The 26336-nt window shown below is 35.0% G+C and overlaps 1 protein-coding gene across 5 annotated transcripts in view; it reads right to left on the minus strand.

Annotated features, from left to right (window-relative positions):
• Positions 1–15584: 15584 nt before the first annotated feature.
• Positions 15585–26336, minus strand: part of GRB14 (growth factor receptor bound protein 14) — a 136095-nt gene continuing 125343 nt past the window's right edge. For 2 of the 5 annotated variants that reach the window (XM_017889523.1, XM_017889526.1), the window contains 6 exons: positions 25083–25163; positions 20202–20318; positions 20039–20111; positions 19836–19923; positions 17229–17322; positions 15585–15943 (listed from right to left, as the gene is read on the minus strand). In XM_017889523.1, coding sequence (XP_017745012.1) covers positions 15797–15943; positions 17229–17322; positions 19836–19923; positions 20039–20111; positions 20202–20318; positions 25083–25163 — 600 coding nt within the window. In that variant the 3' untranslated portion in view covers positions 15585–15796. Of the gene's footprint in view, positions 15944–17228; positions 17323–19835; positions 19924–20038; positions 20112–20195; positions 20319–25082; positions 25164–26336 lie in introns of all 5 variants that reach the window. The other 3 variants (XM_017889522.1, XM_017889525.1, XM_017889524.1) reach the window with 2 other exon arrangements.

Raw genomic sequence — 26336 nt, forward strand, 5'->3', positions numbered from 1 at the left:
AGTATGATAAAATGATGATAAGGAGATGATAATTAACAAATTGATTCAAAAGTTGCTTATACAGTAGCAGTCATTTATCCTTTAACCAAAATTTATTGAATGATTATTATGTTCCCAAAGAGAAAGGGAAAAAGAAAAGGATTTTAAAAATAGTATTTATTGATCTATTTTGTTCCAGGTTCTAGGTCTTGTGTTTTGCATGTATTCTGTCAATCTTTATGACAATTGCTTTTGTTAAAGGAAACTGAAGAGCAGAGAAGTTATTTATCCCAAAGTTACAGACTTGGTAAGTGGGCTTGAACCCCCAGTCTTTCCATGCCTAAAATTATGGTCTTTTCATTCCCCCTCCCTCATGCATACTGTTTCCCATGGGTTCCTTCCAACTGAGATGTCCGCAACAGGGTTCCTATGCAAATAACTTTTGGTCTAGATTTTATAAACTATCTAACTAGATAGATGATAGATAAATAATAGATAGATAGATTATAGGTTATATACATGGAAGATAGATGATAGATAGATAGATAGATAGATAGATAGATAGATAGATAGATAGATAGAAAATAGCTAGATACATATTATTGGAAATCACCATTAAACACTTGAAAACAGCACATATGAGCAATAGCAAAATAAAACCACTTTATCGAAATCTTAGAAATAAACCAACCCTGAAATATGAAGGAATAGAAAACAAGTTATCCCATCAACATATTTATTCTACAAAGCCAGAAACATCATTTCTTAAGCATTTAAGCTACTTTAAATCATTTTAAAGTTGCTATTTTATTTATTCACAATGTTTACCCACAGATACAATTGGGTCATGCTGAGTTTGGGATGATATTCAAGCACATAGTTAATGATAACCCAGCAAAACCTGTAGTTATGGAAGCAATCTTTGGAACAATGTCTCCAACAGGAGTGGGATTGATAATCCACTTCAAACCGTGGGTATCCAGGGACTAACATGAGAAGGGTTGGTCAATCCTAGAATTAAGTCCAGACTCCTGTAGTGGCCTTGAGGCTATTATTTATATTCACCATGGCTTTTCATCTCTAAGTTAAGACTGAAAATATCTTCTTCAGTTTCTTGTCTTCCATTATAATGCTTCAAAATTTAACTTAGAAACATTAACATTCTACGTGGCTCTGACTCTCAGTCTCCAAAGTATAAGTAACTAGATTCAGTCCCAGGGGTCAGCACAGACAGAGCCCACTTCAAAGAGTCCCGGAAGACGCTTCGCAGATACCTCCTGTTCAGGAGCGTTGGACTTTGACATCAATGGCACTCATGTTGTGGCACGTACTGCCAGCTGTTGGTCAATGTACTACCTGTGGAGTATATTCAGTGCAATGCCTAGGCCTTAGAAAGTGTGACAACAGCATTATCTATTGAAAAGAGCCCTTTTGAAAAATATCTTAGGCATTTGACTTAGACATCCCATGATTTCAAAGCAAGCTTCAGCACATTACTTTTCTGTTCTCTGTCACATCAGAATAGCACAACTTTCCTTATGGGACTTTTTTCAACGATTTAATGAGGTAAATTTTGCAAAGAGCCTAGGATGGTGACTGACATTTAGCAGAGTTCCCAAAATAATAGTTATTTCTGTTATCGGTATTGTTTTGTTTGCCTTTTAACACAAGTGGGGAAGGTGAGGGAAGAAGAAGCATGAAAGGTTTAAACGTCTTTTCCACTGTTACACAATGGAAAGACCTGGAGAGACTCCAGACTCGCGTTCATAACGGAGAAGAATCCACGATTTGGAGAAAAATGCATTTTAAAACTTAGAATTTGGGGATCAGAGCTGCTTAGGGCAATTTTATAATTAACTGAAAGTAGCTTTATTGTAAGCCAAGGGATCTCAACAGCAATTCCTATTTGATCTGGACATCTATGCTTCACTGCTTACACTTCACAACAAATCTTCAAATGGCAAAATTCACTGAAGTAATTACAATTTTTAATTGGAGGGAAAAGTATACAATTCACAAAATGTATTTAATTAGCCCTCAGACCACTCACTGATCCAATATATAATTTCCAAAACAGTTGTGCAAGTCTCTAACATGAAATTTGCTGAAAAGGGAACCACATTTTTAAAACAAAGCAGCTATTACTATCTTTTAGGGTAAATGTTTCTTAATTGAATGACAATCTTACTCCTTAGCATTTAACCCTATTCTCTTTAAATATCTCACTTCTTTCTTAAATGCTTTCAAACTTGTTTTTTATTAATTATACAAATCATTTGTATTAAAAGGCAATATAATTGTTTCAAGAAGTAGCTTCACAGACTATCTGCATATTTAATCAACTGCCTCTAAATTTTTAATCATTTGAGTCCAGGTTCTTGTCTTGAAGCTTAACTTGATAACAAACCTAGCCACTGGTAGAACTAATTGGTACAGAATCAGTTAATAATTTATGAGGAAAAGAAAAAAAAAAGTGTATGTTAAGAAGCTGTAAGACCACCAGCCAGATATTCCTGAGAAGTAACAGCAAAAACACTTGCTTCTACAAATCCATGGCGCGCTGGTGACATCCACTGGCTGTTCCTTAGCATGATTCTGATTCTTTGGATTTTTAGTTAAAGACTTGTGAAAAACAATCAGTAGGTTTTACATATTTGTGCCTTTCCTTAATGTTAACTTTAGTTGGATTAACCTATATGCCTACTACACTTAGTCCATCGTGTGTCTAACATTTTAAACCTTGAAATTCAATAATACATGAGAATCACTTCGTGTATCCAGAGTTAGAGTGACTTCAATGAGTCTGGCTACGATTGTGGGTTTGAAAGAACACAAACCAAAATATAGTGAGAAGAGAAATCATCGTCACTGGTTACATGATCAGTGGAAATTAATACTGTCATTTTACACTAACAGGAATTTGGCAAATTGCCTTGCTACTATAACTGTGAAAACAGTGAAGCATTTGGAAAGGACTAGTACTGGGCAGTAATAGTCAGGTGAACTAAGATCGTGTTTCTCAAAGCTTAATAAGTATTATAACCATCTGGAATGTCTATTACAAATGCAGAATTCTGGGTCCCTTTACAGACCTACGCCAGAATCTTTGAGAGAAGTTTTTGGTGCATTTGGCAACAAGGGGAAGAGCTTCAACTTTATCAGAGGGACAAACGATTCAGAAAGAATGCCTTTTGTATGAAATTTTATATTCTTAAAACTTCATCATCAAATCAATTAAAACTTATTTACAAAAGGAAAAATCATTTCTCCGAATCTTCCAGACAGTGCACTTAAGGTAGAGATAATTTATGATTCCTTATAAATAAAATCAGATGCCAGAAAAGTGACATCAAATAGATAGAGAATAACTAGTATTAAATGCTCATAGACAATACATTATTTATTCTCGTTATACATATTGATGCATTAGCAGTACTGTGTTATTTGCAGGTGGCGAAATTACAGTTGTTTTGGCTTTTTGTGGGTTTTTCTTTCTTTACTAGTGTTGCCTAATTGTTCTACAATGAAGATGTGTTACTTACATGAATTTTAAAGTTTAAATAAACATATCCTATAAGTTCTGAGGAAATTGTGCTTGTGCAGAGGGCACTCAAGGATGCATTCAGCATTCTCGCTAATATTTAACCAGTCATCATCATCATCATCATCATTATCATATTGTAATGATCATCTCTCTAAATCCCACAACTAAGCTTTCGATCAACCAGAAGCTCCATGGATAATTTGAGTTACTGCACAAAGTTTGGGTATTTGCTTGGAACTACAATGTAATAGCCTTAAGTTAATAATTGTGACATGGAGTGAAAGACAATTTTGAAAAGCACCAAGAAGGTAAGAGACACAAGGGCAAGAAAACACAAAGGCTAAGCTATTTTCTATGAGAAACCAAGAAAAGCCTATTACAAGGATGGGTTATAAAATGGTAAGAGAAGGAAAGACAGCATCCAGCACTTAGGGAAAAAATTATTTTTTTTTTCTGGAGGGGCTGAAAATTAACCAGGTAGATAGCAATTTTAGGTAAGTTATTTCCTTTTACTGTAGTAAAATGTTACTCTATTTCACTTAACAGCAACACGAAAGTAATGTTCTTTCAGGAAATAGACTCAAACAACTTTCAGACTCCCAGGGCCCTGTGTAGGATTCATGTACATCTAGAATAATGCCACTGGAAGAAGACTGGGGAGTTTGAAGCTGAAGCCACTTTGTGATCTTTACCAGTCCTTCAGGATGAAAAGCTGGGAGCTAGCCTAGCCTCAGAAGATAAAAACAGGTCTGTTTTATTGAAAATTCTCTAGTTCCTTTGAGTTACAAAGACCACAGCCTAGGGAGAGAGCCTAAATTTAGACTTCTCTTGTTTCCTTAAGGAATAGGCAGGAATCTGCCAAGGTGTGTGTTCATTGTCCATTGAGAACTAATGGGAAATAATGAAGCCACATGTTTTGACAGAGGACTAACATGCTCAGATGGAAATACTAGATTAGATGGAAAAGATAATAATTCAAATGTGTATTGTATTAGAAAAGAATGCCAGCTCACATTAAGAAATGGCAAACATAGTCAAATTTTGGAAAGCGGAGAGAGTAAGATGACTAAATAATATTCCCTTGCCTTTTTTCTCTAGAATGAAAAGGAAATTGTTTGTATTCCTGATTATAAAAAGTATTCCCAATCATAAAATGTTACAGAGAAAAAAAGATAAAGCAAATTATAGTCACCCCAACACCTCACTGATTTTATGTCATAGGGAGAGCAGAGTCAACTACTTTTAGCATTTTTGTGAACATCCTCCTAGCATACGTGTACACATACGGACATACTTGTTCTCAAAAACTGTATGAATTTTTCCATATCAGTGTGTACAGATACATGATCATCCATCTGATTATGACCAATCCCTATTGATAATTATTTGTTATTTATAATTTTTCACTATTATAAATGATGTTGTCTATCCTTGCCCACTTCCAAACCATTGTGCACAAAACTTCAAAGTAATGTTGCCCCAATATAAATCTGAATTTATCTTTTCTGTTTGATTGTGTATAAGTCATCACTGGCTTTCCATGGCCCTTGGGATAAAACCCAAACTCCTTTTCTTGTCCTAACAGGGGTCTGTGCGGTTTGAATGTTACTAGTATCTTCACTATCATCTGTATCACCCACTTCTTACCCACCATCCCCAATCATCCTGGTCTCCCAGGTGTTACATTTTGCCTTGGGGACTTTTGCACACACTCTTTCCACTGCCTGAAAAGCTCTTTGCCCTCATGGCTCTCACATGGTTAGAACCTTTTAACTGTGTCTCCATGTAAATGGAGGTCTTCTCTGAACCTCTTGTTTAATATACATTGCCCATTCTATTATGTCTGTTAGTACTTCCTTTCAAGTAACTTGGAACTATTTTTAAATTTGTTTTTATATATATATATATTTTTTTTTTCTGTATCATTTACCAAGATATAAAGTCAGTTATCATGTCTTGCATGTACCTGAGTTTTTCCCAGTCAAACACGTACTGGGCATTAAGAAAATATCTACTGTATGAACAAACAAATAAATTGAGAAATACGTAATGATACATTACCTAATGAATTTTCTCCTTAGAACAAATTTCTAGAAATAGATTTTAGGACTGGGTGCAGTGGCTCACACCTGTAATCCCAGCACTTTGGGAGGCCGAGGCAGGCAGATCACGATGTCAGGAGTTTGAGACCAGCCTGGCCAACATGGTGAAACCCCGTCTCCACTAAAAATACAAAAATTAACCGAGTGTGGTGGTGGGACACCTATAATCCCAGCTACGCGGGAGGCTGAGGCAGGAGAATTGCTTGAACCTGGGAGGCGGAGGTTACAGTGACCAAGGCCACACCACTGCACTCCAGCCTGGGAAGAGCAAGACTCCATCTCAAAAAAAAAAACCTTTCTGGCAAAAGGAGAATTTACTTTATCTCTTTGCTATTAATATTGCCTAACTGTTCTCCCTAAAATACGTAACACTTGAAATTTTCTCCAATGACGTGGTAGGAATGTTTCATTTTCCCCCCACACCCTTGACAATACTTAGTAACAATGTATTAGGCCAAAATAACTGACTTAAATTTTAGTTGTTGGATATTAATGGGGGTGAACATCTTTTTATATATTTACTGGTGATAGTTCATTTCTTTGCCTTCTTTCTACTGGAATGCATGTTCTGCTTACTGATATGTAAGGCATTTGCATAACAAAAATATTAACCTTATTTATTGTTAATGTTATAAATACTTTATCCATATTTTTATTTTGTCATTAAGCCTTATTTATTGTGTATTCTCTTTTGTATGTATATATTATGATATGGTGTGTCTGTGTCCCAGTCCAAATTTCATCTTGAATTATAACTCCCATGATTCCCATGTGTCATAGGAGGGACTGGGGAGTAGGTAATTGATAGTGATCTGAATAAGTCTCATGAGATATGATGGTTTTATAAAGGGGAGTTCCCCCGCACACGCTTCCTTGCCTGCCACCATGTAAGATGTCCCTTTGCTCTTCCTTCGTCTTCTGCCATGATTGTGAGGCCTCCCCAGCCATACGGAACCGTGAGTCCATTAAACCTCTTTCCTTATAAATTACCCAGTCTTACTATGTCTTTATTAGCAGTGTGAGAACATACTGGTACAATATTTTAATTTTGTATTTAATTTTGTGTGTTTCAATATTTTGTTTCTAGCTGTAATATCATGATTAAATACAACCACATTTTAAAATATATGCATCCATTATTTTTCTAGTTCTTTATGACTTCATATACCATATATTATTTTTGACCTATCTGAAATTTATTATGGCATAGAGTGAAGTAGAGTTAACAAATGCTAGCTGTCCCAACAAAACTTAAAAATCAACTATTTCTTTATTGATTTTAAATTCCATGGAAATTCCTGATTCTTTTACTGGTTTCTCTCTTTTTTTTTTTCCATTTGAAAGAGATGAATTTGCTCAATGAAACTTGAGTGCAACAGTGTTCACCATTATAGAAATTCAAGGCATGGCCCCAGACAATGAGGGCTGCGACTTGATATTTCACTTTGGTGATTAGCACCATTTGAACCTTTGGCTGAAAAAAAAAAAAATTGATGTCAAATGAGTCTTCGGCCATCAGGTCACCCTTAGTGTTCTAGGCAGTCTACTTCTGAGTACAAGTTCTGCCACAGAAGCCCTTGTCTCTGCTCTAAAATATAAAATGCTTGATCTTGTCTTCTGGGCATCCTCCAATTATCCACTCAACAATAGAGCTGTGTGTAAGAGGGACACAGGTTTCTGAGCCTCATGGAAAGCTCCTAACAACCATCTGTTTCTTAATTTCCACTGAACTAGACTACTCTCTCTCTTTTGGTTGAGCCACTTCCATTTCTTACAGTGTGGTAATACACTTTCTCCTGTTTGGATAATCTACCTTTCAATATCCATAATCTTAAATAATAAGATTTTGCCATATCTTTGGAGATTGGTAGGAGACAAATGTGGATGGGGAGCTCAGATATTTATAATCACAAGGTTGGTCTATGTTTCCTGAAGTCAGGGTAGAAGGATGAGATTTCTTCTTCTCTGAAGAGTCCTCAGCAGTTACAAGAAAAACAAGTCCTGTTAGCTCAATTAAACAATGATCATGTCAATGTCTTTATTTAAATGCTGTTTTAATCACTCTTATCTTACAATATATTTTAATATGTGCTGTAGTAACACCCCATGATTTTCTAAATGTTCTTGGATATACTTGTATGTTTATTTTTGTAGACAAAGTTAGAATCATTGCATTAGGGGAATAAATATACTAGGCATTGTCAACAAGGGTTGTATTGAATTTATCGGTTTGGCGAGTATTGAGACTCCAGTTACCTTTAAAAGCAGAATGGGGAAGATACTGTGCCACTGGTCCAGGAAAACAATGGAAAATTCTTAGGTGTTTTCTACTGAATTCAATGTGAGAGTTATCTTTAAATGAGTTTTAGTTCAATATAAATTTTCAATAAAGGAAAATAAAGTAAGAGGGTACAGTAGTTTCTCTTATCTGTGAGGGGTAAGTTCCAAGATCCCTAGCGGGTGCCTGAAACTGTGATGGTACCAAACCTTACACATACTATGCTTTTTCTTATATATACATACCTATGATAAAATTTAATATAAAAATTAGGCAAAACAAGAGATTAATAACAATAATTAATAAAATGGAACAATTGTAATTGTATGCTATAATAAAAATAGGTAAATATGATGTCTCCAAATATTTTATTGTACTATATTCACCCTTCTTCTTGTGGTGATATAAGATAATAAAATGCTTACATAATGAAGTGAGATGAAGGATGTAGGCATTGTGGTGTAAATAAAGAATTCCAGAAATCAGCAACTCCTAAGTTTTAAACTGCACACTCTTCTGAGTAGCATGATGAAATCTCACACTGTTCCACTCCTTCACACCCCATACACAAATCATCCCTTTGTTCAGCATCTCCACACTGTACATGCATTACCCACTCATTAGTCACCAAGTAGCTGTCTCAGTTATCAGATCAATGGTCTGATATCCCAGTGTTCATTGTGTTCAAGTAACCTTATTTTATGTAATAATGGCCCCAAAGTGCAAGAGTTATGATGAAATATTTTTAGACTGCAGTTGGCCATGGGAAACTGAAACCATGAAAATGAAAACCATGAATGAGAGGGAACTATTACTGTATATTTGAATTCTAATTTTAATCTTATAATGTCTGAAATCATATATATGCATATATATATTTTCCACTGTTACAAAAGTGAAAAAATTTTTCACTATTACAAATCTGTGGAGGAAGTGATCAACATCACTTTACCCTCAGATTTTAACCTTCCTTCTTTTTTTTGAAATTACATTATATTTCTTCCTGTTTTGTTAAGCTTCCAATTTACATTTCCAAAGGACTGGTGTCACTTCCTCATATATTGATTTCTTTGACAAATCTCGTTAAGCACTTACTATCAACCTTAGGCACCTGACTAAATTCTGAGGCTGTAACTATGAACAAGATACTTCTTCCTTGCCAGGAGTTTACGCTTAGTAGGAAAAACAAAAATTAACCACGAATTTCATACAATGTGATGATGAGTATTACAATGGAAAAGCTGAAAGAATCTACAGTATGGCAACTTAACCTAGCCTATAGTCAAGGGAATTGTCCTGAAGGCAGTGGTGTATTACATGAGCTTTTGAAAAGGAAAAGAGTTCATAGAACTGGAGACAAGGTAAAGGGATATGTTGGAGATAAAGGGAATGGTATGTGCCAACGCCAGGAAGAATGGACTTTATCCAAAGGCAATGGGAAGTCACTGAAGCTTTTAGGTAAAAGTACTATGATCAAATAAGTGGAGAGATCAGTTTGTCTTAGAGTGGAGGTGGGAGGGTAGGTGGGGAGAAAGACCAGGGGATGAAAGACCATTCAAGAGTCTTCTGTAGTAGTGGAGCAAAGAAAGTGGCCCAGATTTGTGTAATGGCAATAGAGGTGGAGGGCAGCACAAAACTATAACAATGTATATAAACAGCACTCAGAATTATTTGGATGTGGAAGATGATAGTCTCTTGATACCTTTCAGGGTTCATTTGGGGAAACTGAATGGTCATTCTCTGCTTACTGAAGCTCTGGAGGTCAGTTTTAAAGGGAAGACAGAGATCCATGGAAATGTAGAGTTTGATGTAACCATAAGATGTACAAATAGAGATGTTGGAATATGCCTGAGTACATGGATCTAGAGTTCAGGAAGGAGGCACAGCTTTAAAAGTCACTTAGTATGTGAAGTCATGAGAATAAAGGAAAGAATATACAGGGATGGAGAAAAAATAAAACAAAGGAATTGAGTGTAGGACCTAGCTAAGTATTGCAACATTTAAAGGGAGCCAAGAGGAAGATGAGTATGGAAAAGACACCAAGAAGGACAAGAAAAATATAAGCACTCTTTTGACATGGAAATCAAGGGAATAAAGTAGTTCAAGGAGGGAGTGGTCAAAGCACCAAAGTTGTTGAAAAGGCAACTAAGAAAAGCCTGAAGTTATCTGTTTCAGTGAGGTTGAGGAGACATCAATGATTTTGAGTAATAGGAAGTAAAGAAGGGGTGATGTGCAAGAAGGTAGATTATGAATGAGAAAAGCAGAGAGTGAGTTAGAGTGTTTGCTAAGGCAATGAAGGGTTGTTTTTTAAAAAATGATTATTATAAAAAGTACAACTTACATGTTAGCTGACGGCAGTTTGCCTTTTGGTTTCTGTAAAACAAAAGTATGTCCACTTGGAAGGCCAATGATGTCCAATTCAAAGTTTCTGATAATTGGTCCTGTAGTTTGGATTTCCTACTTCTGCTAAACTTGTATTTGCCTGTATTCCACCTTTACATGCCACCTAAATTTTGGTGTGGAGTATGGCCCTTTCTTTCCTTGAACTTTCTGTAACACCACTCCTCCAGGTCAGTTGTATGTGCAAGAGTTTTCTTTCAGGATTGGAGGATGAAGGGTGGCTAAATTGTAGAACCACATAGCAAACATCATTAATACTATGTACTCAATATCTATGTTCTTAAGAATCTTTTTGCCATATGGTCTCTTTACTTTCTCAATGACCATTTTTCTCTTCAGGTTCCTGCCTCCCACCGTCTCATTATGCCCCTTGATTATTCTCTAACTGCCTCAATTCTTCACTTCTGTGCCCTAATTCTTAATGTCCTGTACAAAATAAAGTTCTCTGTATTTAACTATTTCCTTCAGCATGGATCCTTAAAGCTTCACTTTCCTATAGAAAAAGGTTCTGAATGAAGACTTTTTTTCTCTAAGAATTTCAATGACATCTGTTAAAATTATTGGGTTTTTTTTACCACCATAAATATCAACCCTCCTAGTTTCTCTGGCCCTAAACCTACAAATCATATTTTACTCTTCTCTTTGTTCCCTCTTATCCCTCTCGACCGATTGTTTATGACATCAGTGATGATTCACTCTCCATAAAATCCCTGTTTCATGCCCATCGCTTTAGAACAGGCTCTCCTGATTATTGGCAAGACTATTACAACCGCTCTTTGCTGCGCCACCCTCCTTTTATTCCTTTCTTCATCTTTAATCATCTTATCCACAGTTGCTCTTATAACTCCAGACATTATTGGCCTGCTTCTACCCTTTAGATTGAAGAATAAATTCACTCATTTGTTTGAGAAACAATTTTTGAGAACTTATAATGTGCAGGGTAGAGATTAAAAGGTGAACAAAGTTCATTCCAGGTAGAAATTTAATGGAGTAAAGCATTGAGGTACCTGGCTATGCTTTTCCTTTACTAAAATAGAAACCTCTTTGCCTAGGTTTGAAGTTCCCCTAATGCGCAGCCGCTTGCTTTTCTAGTCCTCTTTGCCACAGCTTTCTTCTCTGTTATGATGCACCATATACTTCAGTCACAACGAAGCTATCATTTGCAGAAAAACCCTTAAATTCAGTATGTGTCCTTTCCATGCTGCCTGGCAGTGCCCCTCTCCCTTTGATGAGACGATATAGTCCTTTCTCCAAGGCTTTGTAAATTGAACTCCTACAGGCCTTCCGGAAACCCACTTTATTCCTCCCATCTTTTAGCAAGTGTAAGCAATGTCTCTCTCCCATTGTATTTATAGTATCGCACTTACCCAGCTTACCTTCTAGGATAGATACTTGTATATCTATACTGTATTATTCAATTTTGCATGTCTAAAAGTGCCTTCCACATAATAGGTACTCAATACATCCTGAAGTGAACTTAACAAGCATACAAGACAAGAACATTCAGCTCCTAATCAGATTGCTAACAACAAAAGAGCTTCCGAGGGGGGCAGGGTATACTGAGTGTATCATCAGCCAGAAGGACACATTCATTTAGCAAGTCTATTAATTTCTCAGAGATGCACCAATCACCTAGGAAGAGCTTTTTTCATATTCCTTGACCCAGCCGTGCACCATCCCATGCCCTGTACTGTCCAGGCATGAACTCTAAAGCAGGTTTTTAAGCTTCTGTATTTCCCATCCTATCAATCACTGTAATTTGGGGGAAGGGGACAGGATGAATGTGAGAATCACAAATCACACTTAATCTTTTTAATCAGCAGGTGTAAAAATCATGGTGATCTGTACAATCTTGTACAGATGGGCACAATATGGTTTTACACACAGTCCCTACTGATGGACTGGGTAGCACCCTATTGTAGAACACATGGTTACTTCCATAAAAGCATCCTTACAGAAAGAACTGAAATAAGGGCAGAGGCAAATATGTAATGTACAATATATTGTTCCTGGCAGGAAGAACAAGAGGTAGCAATGAAATAGCACTCAGTGGAAAGAGCAATGTCCCTCGGAGGTAGAGCACCTAAATGTATGATCGCTAATGTAATAGACATATATACCAGTGAAGATCTAGGCCAGTGATTTGACTGGCAAGACAACTTAATAAGTGGTGGTTATGATGGTGGTGGTAGTGATCCCGTATAGAGATGAAGAAATTAGTTTGACCAAGGCTACATAGCTGGTATATAATGACTTGGAATTTGAATCTACAAGGTATAATACCAGAGCTAAAATCTTAACTCAAGTTGCTAAAGTTTTGTGTATTGTGTGGTGTTGAATTAGTCACACTTACAAAGTATATTAACATGGCAAAGAACTAATTACATGATATCCCAATCGCAGGCAAGTATTTATGCTGGTTAAATTCAATTGGGCAGATCTCTGCAATGAACTCTTAGCTGAATATAGTTATGTGATCAGCCAAGATGTCTATGCAAATCTGTATCGTGGCCTGAGGCGTAGGAGGTTAGCAATGTTACAAGCAGTGCCCCAGTTATGAGCACTGCGGCTCATATCACCACACATTCCTATGAATGTCACAGACGGTAAGCGTGGGAGCCAGGACTGGGCTGCTGTGATGCATCCCACAAGAAATAGGCATGGAGGTTTTGTTGAGTGAATTTTCAACGTTACAATAACCTTGTAACAACAAGGTCCTTGAAACAAGTACCCTGAATCTCAAACAAACTACTTTATGCCCCACAGGTATTGTAACACTGGGAACCACCCACTCTGTTGTCTAAAGAACTCAAGATGGAAAACTGGAGGTCTTATATAGGTAAAATCAACACACCCAGGGACACAGCAGGTCACAATATGGCAGCATTTCTACCTTCTAAGAAGGAGGTCCATAGGCTTCACCTGGCCGCTGAATGGCTACAAGGCACCATGAAGCTTGAAAGTGGCTGGCAATATAGAGAGCATTTTAGACGGTAAAGCCAGCTTGAAACACCAAGCTGTAACCGCTACCCCCAACAACCTTTCCTCCTCAGAGAAGTTATGATCCAGGAAATAATGCGACATCACCACCAGAATACAACTACCACGTGTAGAGTTGTCATGATCGGCGTTCAAAAACCAGAAACCATATGGAGCTCTGATTAACTGATGTCACCCACTGTAAAACAGCTAAAACAAAAACGTCCATCTAGTCTCCTCAAATCAGTCAGGGCTTACACTGTTATCCACATGAAACAAGCAATTGTTGTGAATTGAAGCACTACTAATAATTTTTATCCTGTAAAAACAATATTTACTAGTTAGTCTGCTGTGCTAGCTTCTTTCTGGGAGAGTGAAGTATATTACCTCCGATGTGAACAGAAATGGAAGAAAACAGAGACCATTTGTCTTCATCCCTATCCCAAATCGTGCAAGATAACAGAACATGGCTAAATCAAAATGGAAAGTAATCCAAAGGTAATTCACCTTTTACTAGAGAATGCACTTTAATAGTGTAGTAACTGTGAATGTGTCTGAAATTCTCAGATTTCATGTCATACTGGATTTACACACAGACACATAAATACACACACACACACACACCAAGACCCATTTTCAGAAGGAAACAAGGAAACAAGAAAATGATTTCCCTTTGTCAACCTTTCCTCAATAACGCTTCTTCACTCATACTTTAAGATCAAATTAAGCAATTACATATAAAATCTGAGCCCCTCAATAATACATTTAGATTATGAAGTTAGAGACACAAATAACAAAGATAAGCACAAATTGGCCAACTTACAAGAGTTTGGTATTCAAAATAGTACATTTTCTGATACTGTCTGTTTAAACTGGGTACAACTGAGAAAATGTATTCCAATTCAAAACACAGATCTTTTCAAAAATCAGAATTAAATCAGAAATCCTCAGGGCCCTTCTGAGAGGCTGAAAGAGGCAAGTGTGTTCACTCATGCTGTTCTTCTTAGAAGAGAAGTCCTAGGTGCCTTCCAAGCCTTTGCGGAAACCAGACCAGTATTTTATAATATCAGATTAACATTCTAAGTTTCAGTGTTTTAGCAATTAGGCTTGCATTAGCTAAAAGTAAGTTAAATCTTTAAAAATTTAATAATTCTTTTTCAGTTATTATTTTGTTAGCATTTCACGAATGCTTTCATATGTTTTGTCACCAAAAATTATACAGGTTTCATTGAAAAGTAAAGTATGCATTTATGAATATTGCTTTAAAACTCTTTCTTGCAATGTTGTCATAAAGTCATCAAAGTTAGTTAGAGGAAATACCAATAGTTTGTATAATTTACGTTTTATATACTTTTTGTTCTTTTTTTTAAGGAACAAGTAAAATCTTTCCCACAAAAAAATGGGAACGAAAGAATCATAAAATCATTTTTATAAAGAATCATTTAATCATTTTTAGATTAAAACTATTCCCAGATGGTCTCAACGAAGTGATAGGGAAGGTTAGTATTTCAAGTTTTCAAAATCTTTGGCTTCCTTCTTGATATTGCCTGGTAAGAAACTGAAAAGGGGAAGGCAAAGAGACAAAACAAAGATTTCCATATTGGTATCCTTACAGATTGTGAGTCTTTGATTTCACCTATAGATTTGGTTAATGATCTATTAGTGAAAAGATCCAAAAAGTGTTCTGAAAGTTAGAGAATGGGGCAAGTGTGAAATGTTAAAGTAACAATGTCACATTGTCACAGATTATATACCATGAAAAGGTGTGTGCAAATTACATACATCTCTTCTACATTTCAATTACTTCTTTAAAAACAAGTAATACTAGCCAATCATTAAATGAATGGAAGAAAATACAATGAACAATATGCCACTAATGGGTACAATACCAGTATAAATTTTATAATGAACTATTTAATAATATTTTAAATTACCTGGAAAAAAAATCAACATATTTCAAAATGGTTTAAAACTACTATCTCAAAATATGATTTCATTTTGAGAAGATCATAAACCCAGAAAATATATAGTTCAAAATAGTTTTTACTTTCATTAACAGGTTGTGGATAGTTTCTTTTAGTTGATAAGTTATTATCATATTTCTTAACATTAAAAAAAGTATAATTGAAATTTAGTGCACACATAATTATTTCTGACCCCCAATTTATTTCATATTTTGTGTTTGAGAATTCTGATGTTGCTATATAGTAAATAAGGGAGATAGATGTTTTAATATGCATATTTGAAGAAAATATTATAGTAATGTAAAAATCACACAAGAACACACCAAGTCAATTTTTTTCTAAGGTTTAATTTTAACTAACGAATTTTAAATGATGAATGTAAAGTCAATCCAAGTCTTTGCTTATTTGCAATGCACAAATTTTTTTTTGGTAACTTGCAGGTAAAATACATTCTTTTCACATGGTAACGTTTTCACCCTTATTTATGATCTTTTATTATTTTTCTTGAGTCCTTTTTCTTCAATAGTTTAATAAGTCACTTCTGGTTTGGCTAGAGAGCAATCCTAGCACAATAATGTTTCAACTTGCAAGGAAGAACACCCTTATTGAGTTGATAGAACTCCACCAGTTGTATTAGATCTGTAAATCTTGTGTGGCCATCATCCAGTGTGTGGAACATTTCACCATCATCTTCTACCTGCAGAAGGAAAAGCAACAAATAAGTAAAGAGGGTACATTACACAGAAGGACAGTCATATTTGATTGCAAACTATCTCTACATGCCAAAATTGCCAAGTTTTTCAAACTAAAAGACAATGAAAAGAATGCTATGGCATATCTACTTGTTTTTTGTAACATCACTTGCATTTAAAAGAAGTATCAGCTGATCCCTGGATAAGCACTGCTACTCTACTTCATTGTAACATCACTTGCAAATAAAAGAAATATCAGCTGATTCCTGGATAAGCATTGCTACTGTACTTATTCTCCCAACATTCTGTTAGTAAAGACAGTATGACTATTTTGAATCAATGCAAGAAATCTACAATATTCCGAGTAAAAGTAAATGAAGATTTTAATGCTCCCACTTAGAGAAATTAATTTGCTTTTCTAAATGTTATCTACTTCACCACAAAAATGAATATTTACATAATTTTCTTAGTAGATTTATTCTGAAGCAATCACATATTATGCTAATGGAATGTCATTTTGTCAGTTGTCTTTTTTTTAAATCAGGGAAGTCTTCCGGTACTAAGCAATTCCTATTTGCTAGGGACATTGATCACAAAATAAAAGAAGTAGGGAGGATACTTTATATAGCCTTTGGATAATTCCAAAAAGAGGCAATTCAAAAGGATGCACTAGTAATTTAGCAATATTATGGAATACCTTTCCAAAAAGACTGAATCTTCATTCCACGCCATTCAGTTCCAATATACTACACACATTACATACATACATGCACACCCACACAGACACACAGCAGCGAGGCAACAGAAATCCCAAAGCAAGTTGTGTGCCACAGAGAAGCCCAATCACAGAACTTTTAAAAATGTGTTCAGAGTGCTTTCAGTCTTCACCAGTTCCATAGAATCTCTGTTTCTAGCCAAAGGCATTAAAAACAAAACAAAAAATTTTGAGAAAAGAGAGGAGAAAGGGCTTTAAAGTAATGTTTTCTAAAGAGCCGCTAGTAGAATTCAGGAGAAAGAAGCTTTAGTGCCCTTTTAACAATAGGTGGCATGGGGTCTATACAATATTGCTAAGTCATATTTCATAGAAAAGGGAAAATTTAATTTTTACAATTCCTGTATTTTTTATATTAATTCAGACTCATAAAATCATTTCTGCCAAAGTTAACTATAGTCAAAGCACAAGCTCCCAAATTATATTTAATAAAAAGACCAAAAGAAAACCAAAGTTTCCAAAAGCTTATGCATTAAGATCATTTCTAATATACGAATGTGAAATCACAAATTACTTACTGGTATAATTTGAAAGTGCTTTATTTTTTGTCCATGACTCATTGACAGTACAAAAGTTTTGGGGTTACTCTGACTATCCCGTACCAAGAAAACTCTAAAGAGAGAGAAGAAATTTCAATGTTTCTATATTTACTCATGGATTTCATAGAACTATAGTGTTAACAAATTCAAGAAGTATATGCATAAGTGTAGATGGGGACTCCTTTACTATGTATTCAATGGGTGGGATTATCCAACTTGGCAATCAATATGGTATAACATAATCTGTGCTATAAAGCTGACATTGGTGCTAATGTAATTTTAATAGGCTAAATACACGACCCATTTGTCAGATTGTTTGATCACAATAAACAACACACTGTTATGTCTGCATCAACAATTGGTGCTACATTCTCTTTGCACTGGGAAACTGGGTATTCACATGTAACTATTTTGCCTAAAGATTAAGGCATTTGCATATTGTTATTTTACCTTCTGGGTCATGTTAAGCTTTGAAAGAAGGTAAGAATTTAGAATGAATTTTTTTTTTCTTTTGAAACAGGGTCTCACTCTGTCGCCCAGGCTGGAGTGCTCTCGGCTCACTGCAATCTCCATCTCCTGGGTTCAAGCAATTCTCCCACCTCAGCCTCCCAGGTAGCTGGGACTACAGGCACATGCCACCATGCCCAGCTAATTTTTGCATTTTTAGCAGAGACAGGGTTTCACCATATTGGCCGGGCTGGTTTCAAACTCCAGACCTCAAGTGATCCACCTGCCTCAGCCTCCCAGAGTGCTGGGATTACAGGCATGAGCCACCACACCTGGCCTGAAATTTTATTTTATTACAACCCCCTCTTCTATACTGGATACCCTTTCTTTTGATTCTGGTTCTAACTGTTACATACACAATAGCAAGAAAGAAATGAATATATTGTTTTAAAAAAATCTTGAAATTATTTATCAAATGTTTAAAAAAAATACTTTAAGTAAAAAAAAAAAAAAAAAAAAAAAAAAAAAAAAAAAAAAAAAAAACAAAACCATCCGATCAACACATACTTTAACCTTGAAGAATGCAGCAGAAAAGCCTCTATAATGTCAGGCTAGAAAAACAAGACATGGCCTCTAATGGCCTAAGAGAAAAATACTGCCAGAAGTAGATTCTTACTTACTGGCAGTGCAATGCAAAACCAGTTTTGTATTAATTGTTGGTAAACACACTGTGTAAATGATCCCCACTGGTGAATCCAATACGAATCTCACTGTGCCTGGGCCAAGAGGCAGCCAAATTTAAAGCATCACAGATGTCTGACGAGGTTATCCATTTCATTTGCACTGTGTGAGATTCCGACATTACATCACTGGGAAATGGGACAAAGGGGCGTTTCACTGGGAAATCAAGCTGTAATTCTCTTCCCAGTCTCAAGTAGATCACCACTACCACCTAGTGGATCACTTGGCACCATCACACCTCGCCAAAAGAATACCAAAATATTAAAATAAAATACTATCATTTTATACAATCATTTCATTCACTTTATAAATACTGGGCTCAGAAATAAAATTATAATCCTTCAAAACATTTTAATAATTCTTTGTGACTCATTTATTTTCTTGGTTGCATCAGATTGTAATTCTACTGATTGTTCAAATTTATATCCAAAAAGACTGCACTCCATGCAAAGAAACATATTAAAATATCTTATTTACAGTCTGGGGAAATGCTGACTTGCTATTAATAATCTTCCATGTGAAGAAGCATTTTTATCCAAATTTCAGTATTAAATCACCTTGAAACCTTGTCATTATCTGAAGTCAACTTTTGAAGATAAAAGATTCCATCACCACTTGTTTAAATTGATAATGATTTCATTTCTCATCTAAACCACAATACAACCTCCCTCATTTGTACTGCATTTGGAAAGGGAATTCAGCCAGTATTATAGAAAATATCTGAAACATCGAGTAATTTGAGAAAAATAAAATTCTTCACATTATAAACCTTTCATAATACATTTTATATTTCTCTTTTGAATTCCATGGTACCCCACTAGAAGACAACATGAGAAACAGTTGAAAGGTACTCTTTTCACAGGTTTATATTACTTTAAGATGTTAAAATTTAGACAAAGGACAATAGGGATGTAAACAGAAAAAAAATAGGTGTTCAAAACACATACGAAACAGTTTTTTACTTAATACACATTGCATCATGCCTAAAAATATACAACAGGTGACATAATGTCACAATATAAACCATACTTTGAAATCATAATTATATGTTCAAATCAAAATATTGACACTTAAAAACAAGTTCATTTTCCCCCCATCAATTGACATCTGAGATGCTAGAATCAGCACATAATGGGTAACATTAGTGATCACTGGTTAAGAACAAGATATTCTATTCTGTTATTTATTCATTTCTATAAAAATACCAGGCACACACTATGTACCAGGTATAATACAGATACTGTTAGAATACAATGACAACCTCATTTACAGAACAATGTCACTTCTGTTTTATGATAAGCCCAAATCAAGAACTCTTTGTGGCTGTGGAATAAATAATTACTGCTTATAGGAGAAATCCAAATCACAAGTACTCAAAATTAAAAATACCAAACGTACCCATCCACAAGTCCTTGCTGAATAATCAATCGCTGAGCCTCATCTCTAGAAATTTTGTGGTGAAACCATGGCTGGGACCGGTGGATAGCTAAAGAAATAAGATGGATGAGTGCAAAGCTTTGTTTGAGATGACTGCAATCTCATTACATGTCCTTTCCACGTCTATCCATCTACTCAGTGGCAATGACTATGAACAGACATACCCATGTTTGTGGCAGAGCTCTGTGAAGAGGCAGTGGGGCTACCGTGAGTGCCCAGACGTAAACATCCTTTTTTCTGAGCAAGGAAGGGGAAAACAGAGCTCAAGTTTTTTGGTGAAACAAACTGAAATCATAAATATTTTGAAGAACATGAAGCTACTTGTACCCTCCAAGCGAGTCCCTCTTCAACTGCAACTGAAAGGGCTTCAGTGGGATTTTCTATAACTCTGCTTTTCTGGCCTGAGAAGTCCATTGCTACCAGGGAATTCTCTGATATACTTCTCTGGAAAAAAGAAACACATTTGAATCATGAAAATATTATTTGAAAGTTATCTTTCAAAGAAATAGAAAGTGCTTGTCAATTTTAGTGTTTTTCTCTCAGTGTTTTTCTGGCAGTACATTTCCATTCTAGAAGGCGGTGCCCAAAGTGGCTAGAAGAAAATTTAAAGTGAAAATACATATTCAAGATACAATGGCGCTATAAAATATTTTTGTTAAATAAGCTAAATGGTAATTTGTTAAGGTAACTGAAGAGTTGAATAAACAGATTAAAAGCTTTTAAAGTATGTCTTCCTTCTAAAACAAACTTATCTTTTCATATTCTCTAGTAAAAAGGGAACTTCCATTTAGAAAGGAATAGCTCTTCCTATGGTTAAAAAGATACATTGTTTCTGAATTGATCTCTCCATTAAGCTTTGAGATCCATCAGTCATCAATTAAATGTCAAATCCATCTACTTATGAAGCAACTAGTTTTTAAGGTTCAAGATGCACGAAAGTTACAACTTAGATTGACATACATCTCTTGAGAAATAATACTAATATTTTTAATGAGTTTTATTATGGAGCAAACTAGAATACGTATTTTAAAAGTTTATCACATCAACTTTCATCTTACTTAGAAAATAAAATTTAGAGAAAGAATAATCCCGATAATTCCATAATCTTAAAATTTCCATGATTTAACATATGAACACATTTTCATCTTGTGAGAATACACTTGGCCACATGCAGGCTGCAAAAATAGCCTGAATATAAACTCATAGAAGGCAACTTTAAAGAACTTAGTTTAAACAAGTGATAAAGTCATGGTCTTTGCTAATTACTTCTTGTATTTATATTCTTTGAGTTGAAAGTAAAATATGTAAAACCTGAATCTTATTTTTCTTTTTTGTTTGGGGCTTTACTTTACAACCATCTTTTAACAAGTATGCCATCCCACAACAAGTCATGAATCCTAAGAAAGACCATTGTCAAAATCCCTAGTCAAGAATCCCACTCAGTGCATACAACATCAAGAAGGAATTAAAATTCTCCAAAAGAAAAAAATTTAAAGACACCCATGGAAAATAACAGTTATTTTCTACTAGTTAATAGAAGAGCAAAACCCAAAGTGGAGTTATAATAGTAAACTACCAGCCAGACTGCATTTGGGGCCCCCTGGCTTAAAAACATTTTATCTCTCTTTATGTGGATTCCGCTATACCTGGCTTGGTTACATAGACTATAGTCAAATGTGGGCTTAAAACAAAACCTTATCCACAAAAAACGTTAGGACTCCTTTATCACTGCATCACATATTCCACTTTATTAGCATTCGTAATTTTCTCTTCAAACTATGCTGTAGTGGCCTACAATCTTATTATGGTTCATCTGTATTTCTAGAGATCTGGCATGCAATCTTTCATTTGTTACAGGAGCCTTTCTAACTGACAGCTGCTCCTTCCACACAGATGCTGTCTCTGTAATCTCTATTTGCCGTCACACCTTAGTTTGCCCTTCTCACCCCGTGAGCTTCTGTGCAGGTCTGCAGACCAGTCGGATATACTTGTGCTTTGCTGACATTAATGAAAAGCATCCACCTGCCCAAACTGCAGAGTAAGTTTCCTCAATCATAACAGCTTTATCCTTATAATATCTCTCCCTTCACATGTCAAGGTAGGTTCTGTAATCTCAACTCCCTGGCAACATAAAAATACCATTATATTAATAAAAAAATAAACATAATCAGTTGTCCTATTTTTCTCCCTCTAGTATAGCAGGCCAGGAAATAAAACAAGATCCTGTGTTCCCTATTTACTTGACATACATAAGAAGATAACACTACAAATAAGGAACATTATCATTTGCTACATTAACTAGATTAAGGGAAAACACAGGACTATAGCAAATGTTTTCTACTGAATGGCAGGTAGTGGATGAAAAATTAATAGTTTATCATTGGCGGACAAAGAAATGGAAGTAAAGCAGAGTCTGACAAACTCAAAAGGTCATTTTCAGCTCAGTTTCTTTCACATAGAAAAGCAATGTTGATAACATTCAGAGTTGGTTATATTTCTCCAACACTTGTCCCCTTTTCTAGCTCTTCCTTCTTAGGAGATGAACAGGGCAGGCCCTAAAGATGGGGTCCATGATTTTAACGGCATGACTTTCTTTTAAGAAAAAAAAAAATAGGTCTGGGTATACCCTGGATTATCCAGCCCACACTTTGAGATCACATCTACTCATTCTTAGTGAAGCTGCACATAAAATGGTTTTTCAGGCAGTTTGGCTAGGTGACAACCAGTATCATCCCATTTGAAGGATTTAGATAAACTTACAGTGCCACCATTAGCAAGAAGGCACAAACTTTCTTCAGATATTATTCTCTCATTTGCTTTATACAAAGCTACAGACATCAGAAATGCAATGGTTTCTAGATTATACAACCATCACCCTCATTTTACACTGCAGGATACCAGTGACTTGACCAAAGTCACACAGGCAGCTTATGGTAAAAGCAGTAACAGATATGTCTGGTGTAGGGTTCTTTTATGTTCCATAGAGTGAGAAATACAGTGAAGAAATTGCATTTTAGAATGTTTATCTTCAGGTCAAAAGTGAAGAATAAAAAGAGCTTGAGTAGACTTGCCTTCCCCAAACCTCCATCCCCTCACTCTGGCCAGGGCAATATTGATAAATATTCCTTTAAATGAATCTTTTGTTTTCCCTAAAAAGGACCAAATATATTTGGTTTCCTGAAATGTCTGCTGCTGATTGATTTTCACTTCAAAGGCTGATAGGGTGGCTGTTACATGCTATATATAGCTAAGACGTTCATTAAGGTTTGAGTTTTTTCCTCATTTCCTTTCTCAAAATGTATACCTGGAAAAGTTAGGAAAAGAAAGAAAAGAATATTGTTCCTTTAAAAATATAATTAAAGTTTTACACTAAAATGTATAGTAAAAACTTAAGTGTTAATCGCTGAAAATAGTGCCTGGATAAAAAGCAACAAAGGCTAGTAAAGAGTACTGGCATCTTTTAGGTCCCTGATTCTTCCCAAATAATCTGGAAAAGTGAGATTTTATACAGACACCAAAGTCAACACAACTACTTCCCAAAACTTCTAAGTTTCCTTCATGTAAATTAATAATATTAAAGATGTAATTCTCACATACTACTGTATCTGATGATGACAACTGCCAGACAGGATAGGTCTTTACCACACAGGCACCTGCATCCTACAACCACTATTCCCAACCAAACTCACTCAAGGAGTATCTCTTCCTTTACCTGGCGCTGAACAAGGAAAGTCACACTAATTAAACTGTCATCCACATCTTGATCAACAGCAGCATCACTTTCAATGGAAAAAGGCAAGGGTAATACCACACATGTATGCTGAAGGTGATGAGAATACGAAGAACTTCCTTTATAACCATGTTTCCTATGGTTAAGAGGACACTAAACAATAATTGCCTCCAAATATTTGGCTGCTATTAACATGTTCATCATAATAACTTCGGACTCTAAAAGAAATTTGGAAGACTTTAGGAAAGGATTAATATAATAAAATTCATTATTATTCTTATATACATATGAAATGAAAGATAAAAGTAAGCTGAAAAAATGTAAAAATATTCATCTTAACATGATTGCTTTTATAAAAATTCACTGTGTTCCTTAGTTTCTTATTTTAGAACTTAAAAGTAATACCACACAAAGATGAAAAGTTATTCTTCCATAACTTAAAGCGATGCAACTACAAAATTGGGGTTCTTTTTCTATATAGTCTATCAGGTTTCATAATCAACATTATTTCATGCTTCATTCCTAGAACTGAGCATTTCATCTACTATATTACACATGGGGTAAATGCACCTTCCCTGGTCACATCCATGAAGAGCATATTTTTAACCTAAGTGAAAATGTAGATTTAAAAAAAAATGCACATTAACTGATTTGTAACACATGCGCATACATCGGAATTCCTAATATACTCTATCTTAAGGAGTGCAGCAAAAATAGCAGAACATAAATCTTAAGTTCAGAAATGCATTTCTTATGTTAATGCACATGAAATTAAAATTAGATCCTAAAGAAGGAAAAAGATGTGCCTGTGTGTGTCTGCAAATAAATATCCAAGTTACATTTAGTATAAGTCTGAAAAGCAGTGCTAGAGTTAATGTAACACACGACCTATATTTTGGCTTGCGGTTTTTGGGTTTCCTGGAAAGCAGTCTGCTTTTAAAGGACCTGGAACTTAAAAAAATTACTGTTAGAAAGCCAAAATGCAAAAGAGCTCACATGTGTATACTGTAGCTTTTAAAATTCCAAATCACTGGCATCTTTATACTACATTGTGACAATCCCAGAATCAGTATTAAAATAAAAAATGAAACCACAATCAAAACCAATAATTAACAAAACATAATCTAAAATGCCAAGGAATATGTTCTGTAAATTATATTTTTAAGATCTAATCTTCAAATGTTGTAATGACAGAGAAAGACACATAATTCTTTCAAATATTTAAAACTTTAACATATACTGTTATCTGTTTTATTAAATACTTTATGTATTATGATATGATTTTATCACATAGGTTGCAAGCAAATAAAATCCAAGAATAAAAAATTCAATGTAACATTATACTAGAATGGTGCCAAAGAATTACTTAACCAACAGAAAGTAATGTAAATTATTATAAAATATTGTTATGTAGTGTAATTTAAATGAATATAATGCAAATGTAAAATAAAATACAGGCTCAAGAATTTGGTCCTTACCATAGGTGATATGCTCTGTGAACTGCAGCCACTTCTACCTTGATATGGATGCATATAATTCTGGTACAGCTGCATGCCATACTGCAGAATAAATAAATAAAACACATTCCCACCACTTTTACTAATCTGATAATCTATGAAAATCAACACTTTCATCAATTATACAATATAAATATAAAAAGAATTAAAGCAAACACATAAAGCAACCAAAATTTTGAAAGATAAACTTTTAGTTCCCTGCAATAATACATTTAAAAAGACAATTGAAGTCTTTTACTTAGACCTACAACTTAAAAGTCCAGCTCATCTGTACAGAGTTCTGGAGCTGACATTTCTACTCATTATTCTTAGCACCAAATTGTACCACAACTATCTGGAGTAGTACACTGCCTCATGATAAAAAAAAAAAAAAAAAAAAAAAAAAAAAAAAACTCACTTGGGAAGGGTGATGTGCTTTCTGGTACAAAGATTCCAAAAACTTCACACGCATGCTAAGCAACACTGTGCAAAATTCATTGTACCTCTCTAACGAATGACTAATGATTTACTTTCCCTCTTTGGTAAATCCATAAACATGGCCCTATGTTGAAAATTATCGACAATATAGCATCCTCATATCAAAACTATTAATACCATTATTAATGTTTTACTTCAAATTCAGGGAAACCAAAATAGTGGGGAATCAAGCTGATTTCAAACAAAAGGTTTCAAGGTACAATGTAAGTGGCAGAAGATAAGAATTTCAGTGTCTTCACTTTCAGGAGGCAGCATCACATGGATTGAGCTGGCAGGACAGAATTGGAAAACAGGTCTGGATTATAACTGGATTATTAGTTTGAAAAACAGTAAGAATGCCAACTGCCAAGACCAAACTTGTCCTGGAGTTTTCCACATCTGAATTTGGAAGCTAATCTCCAAATTCAGGTTTAAGTCACTTTGTGAAAAAAAAAAAAGAAAGAAAAGAAACAGAAAACAATGGAATAAACAGCCTTTTTTCCCCTATATTCTGCAATTCTGTCCATTTCATAGAGCCATAATGAACTTAAAAGTTAGGTTTTATATGAAAGAGATTAAATAGACACCATGGAAGCAAATCTTACCCGAAGGATAAATTATATTTAAACATTCCAACAGAGCTGTTTTTCTACTAAAGACTATTTCCTTAAAAGCAATTTTAGCACAATGGATATATTTGGTAATTAGGCAAAAAAAAAAAAAAAAAAAAAAAAAAAAAAAAAAAAAAAAGGGGGGGTC

Source organism: Rhinopithecus bieti, unplaced genomic scaffold, assembly GCF_001698545.2.
Source record: "Rhinopithecus bieti isolate Rb0 unplaced genomic scaffold, ASM169854v2 scaffold_19603, whole genome shotgun sequence".
NCBI classification, from domain to species: Eukaryota; Metazoa; Chordata; class Mammalia; order Primates; family Cercopithecidae; genus Rhinopithecus; species Rhinopithecus bieti.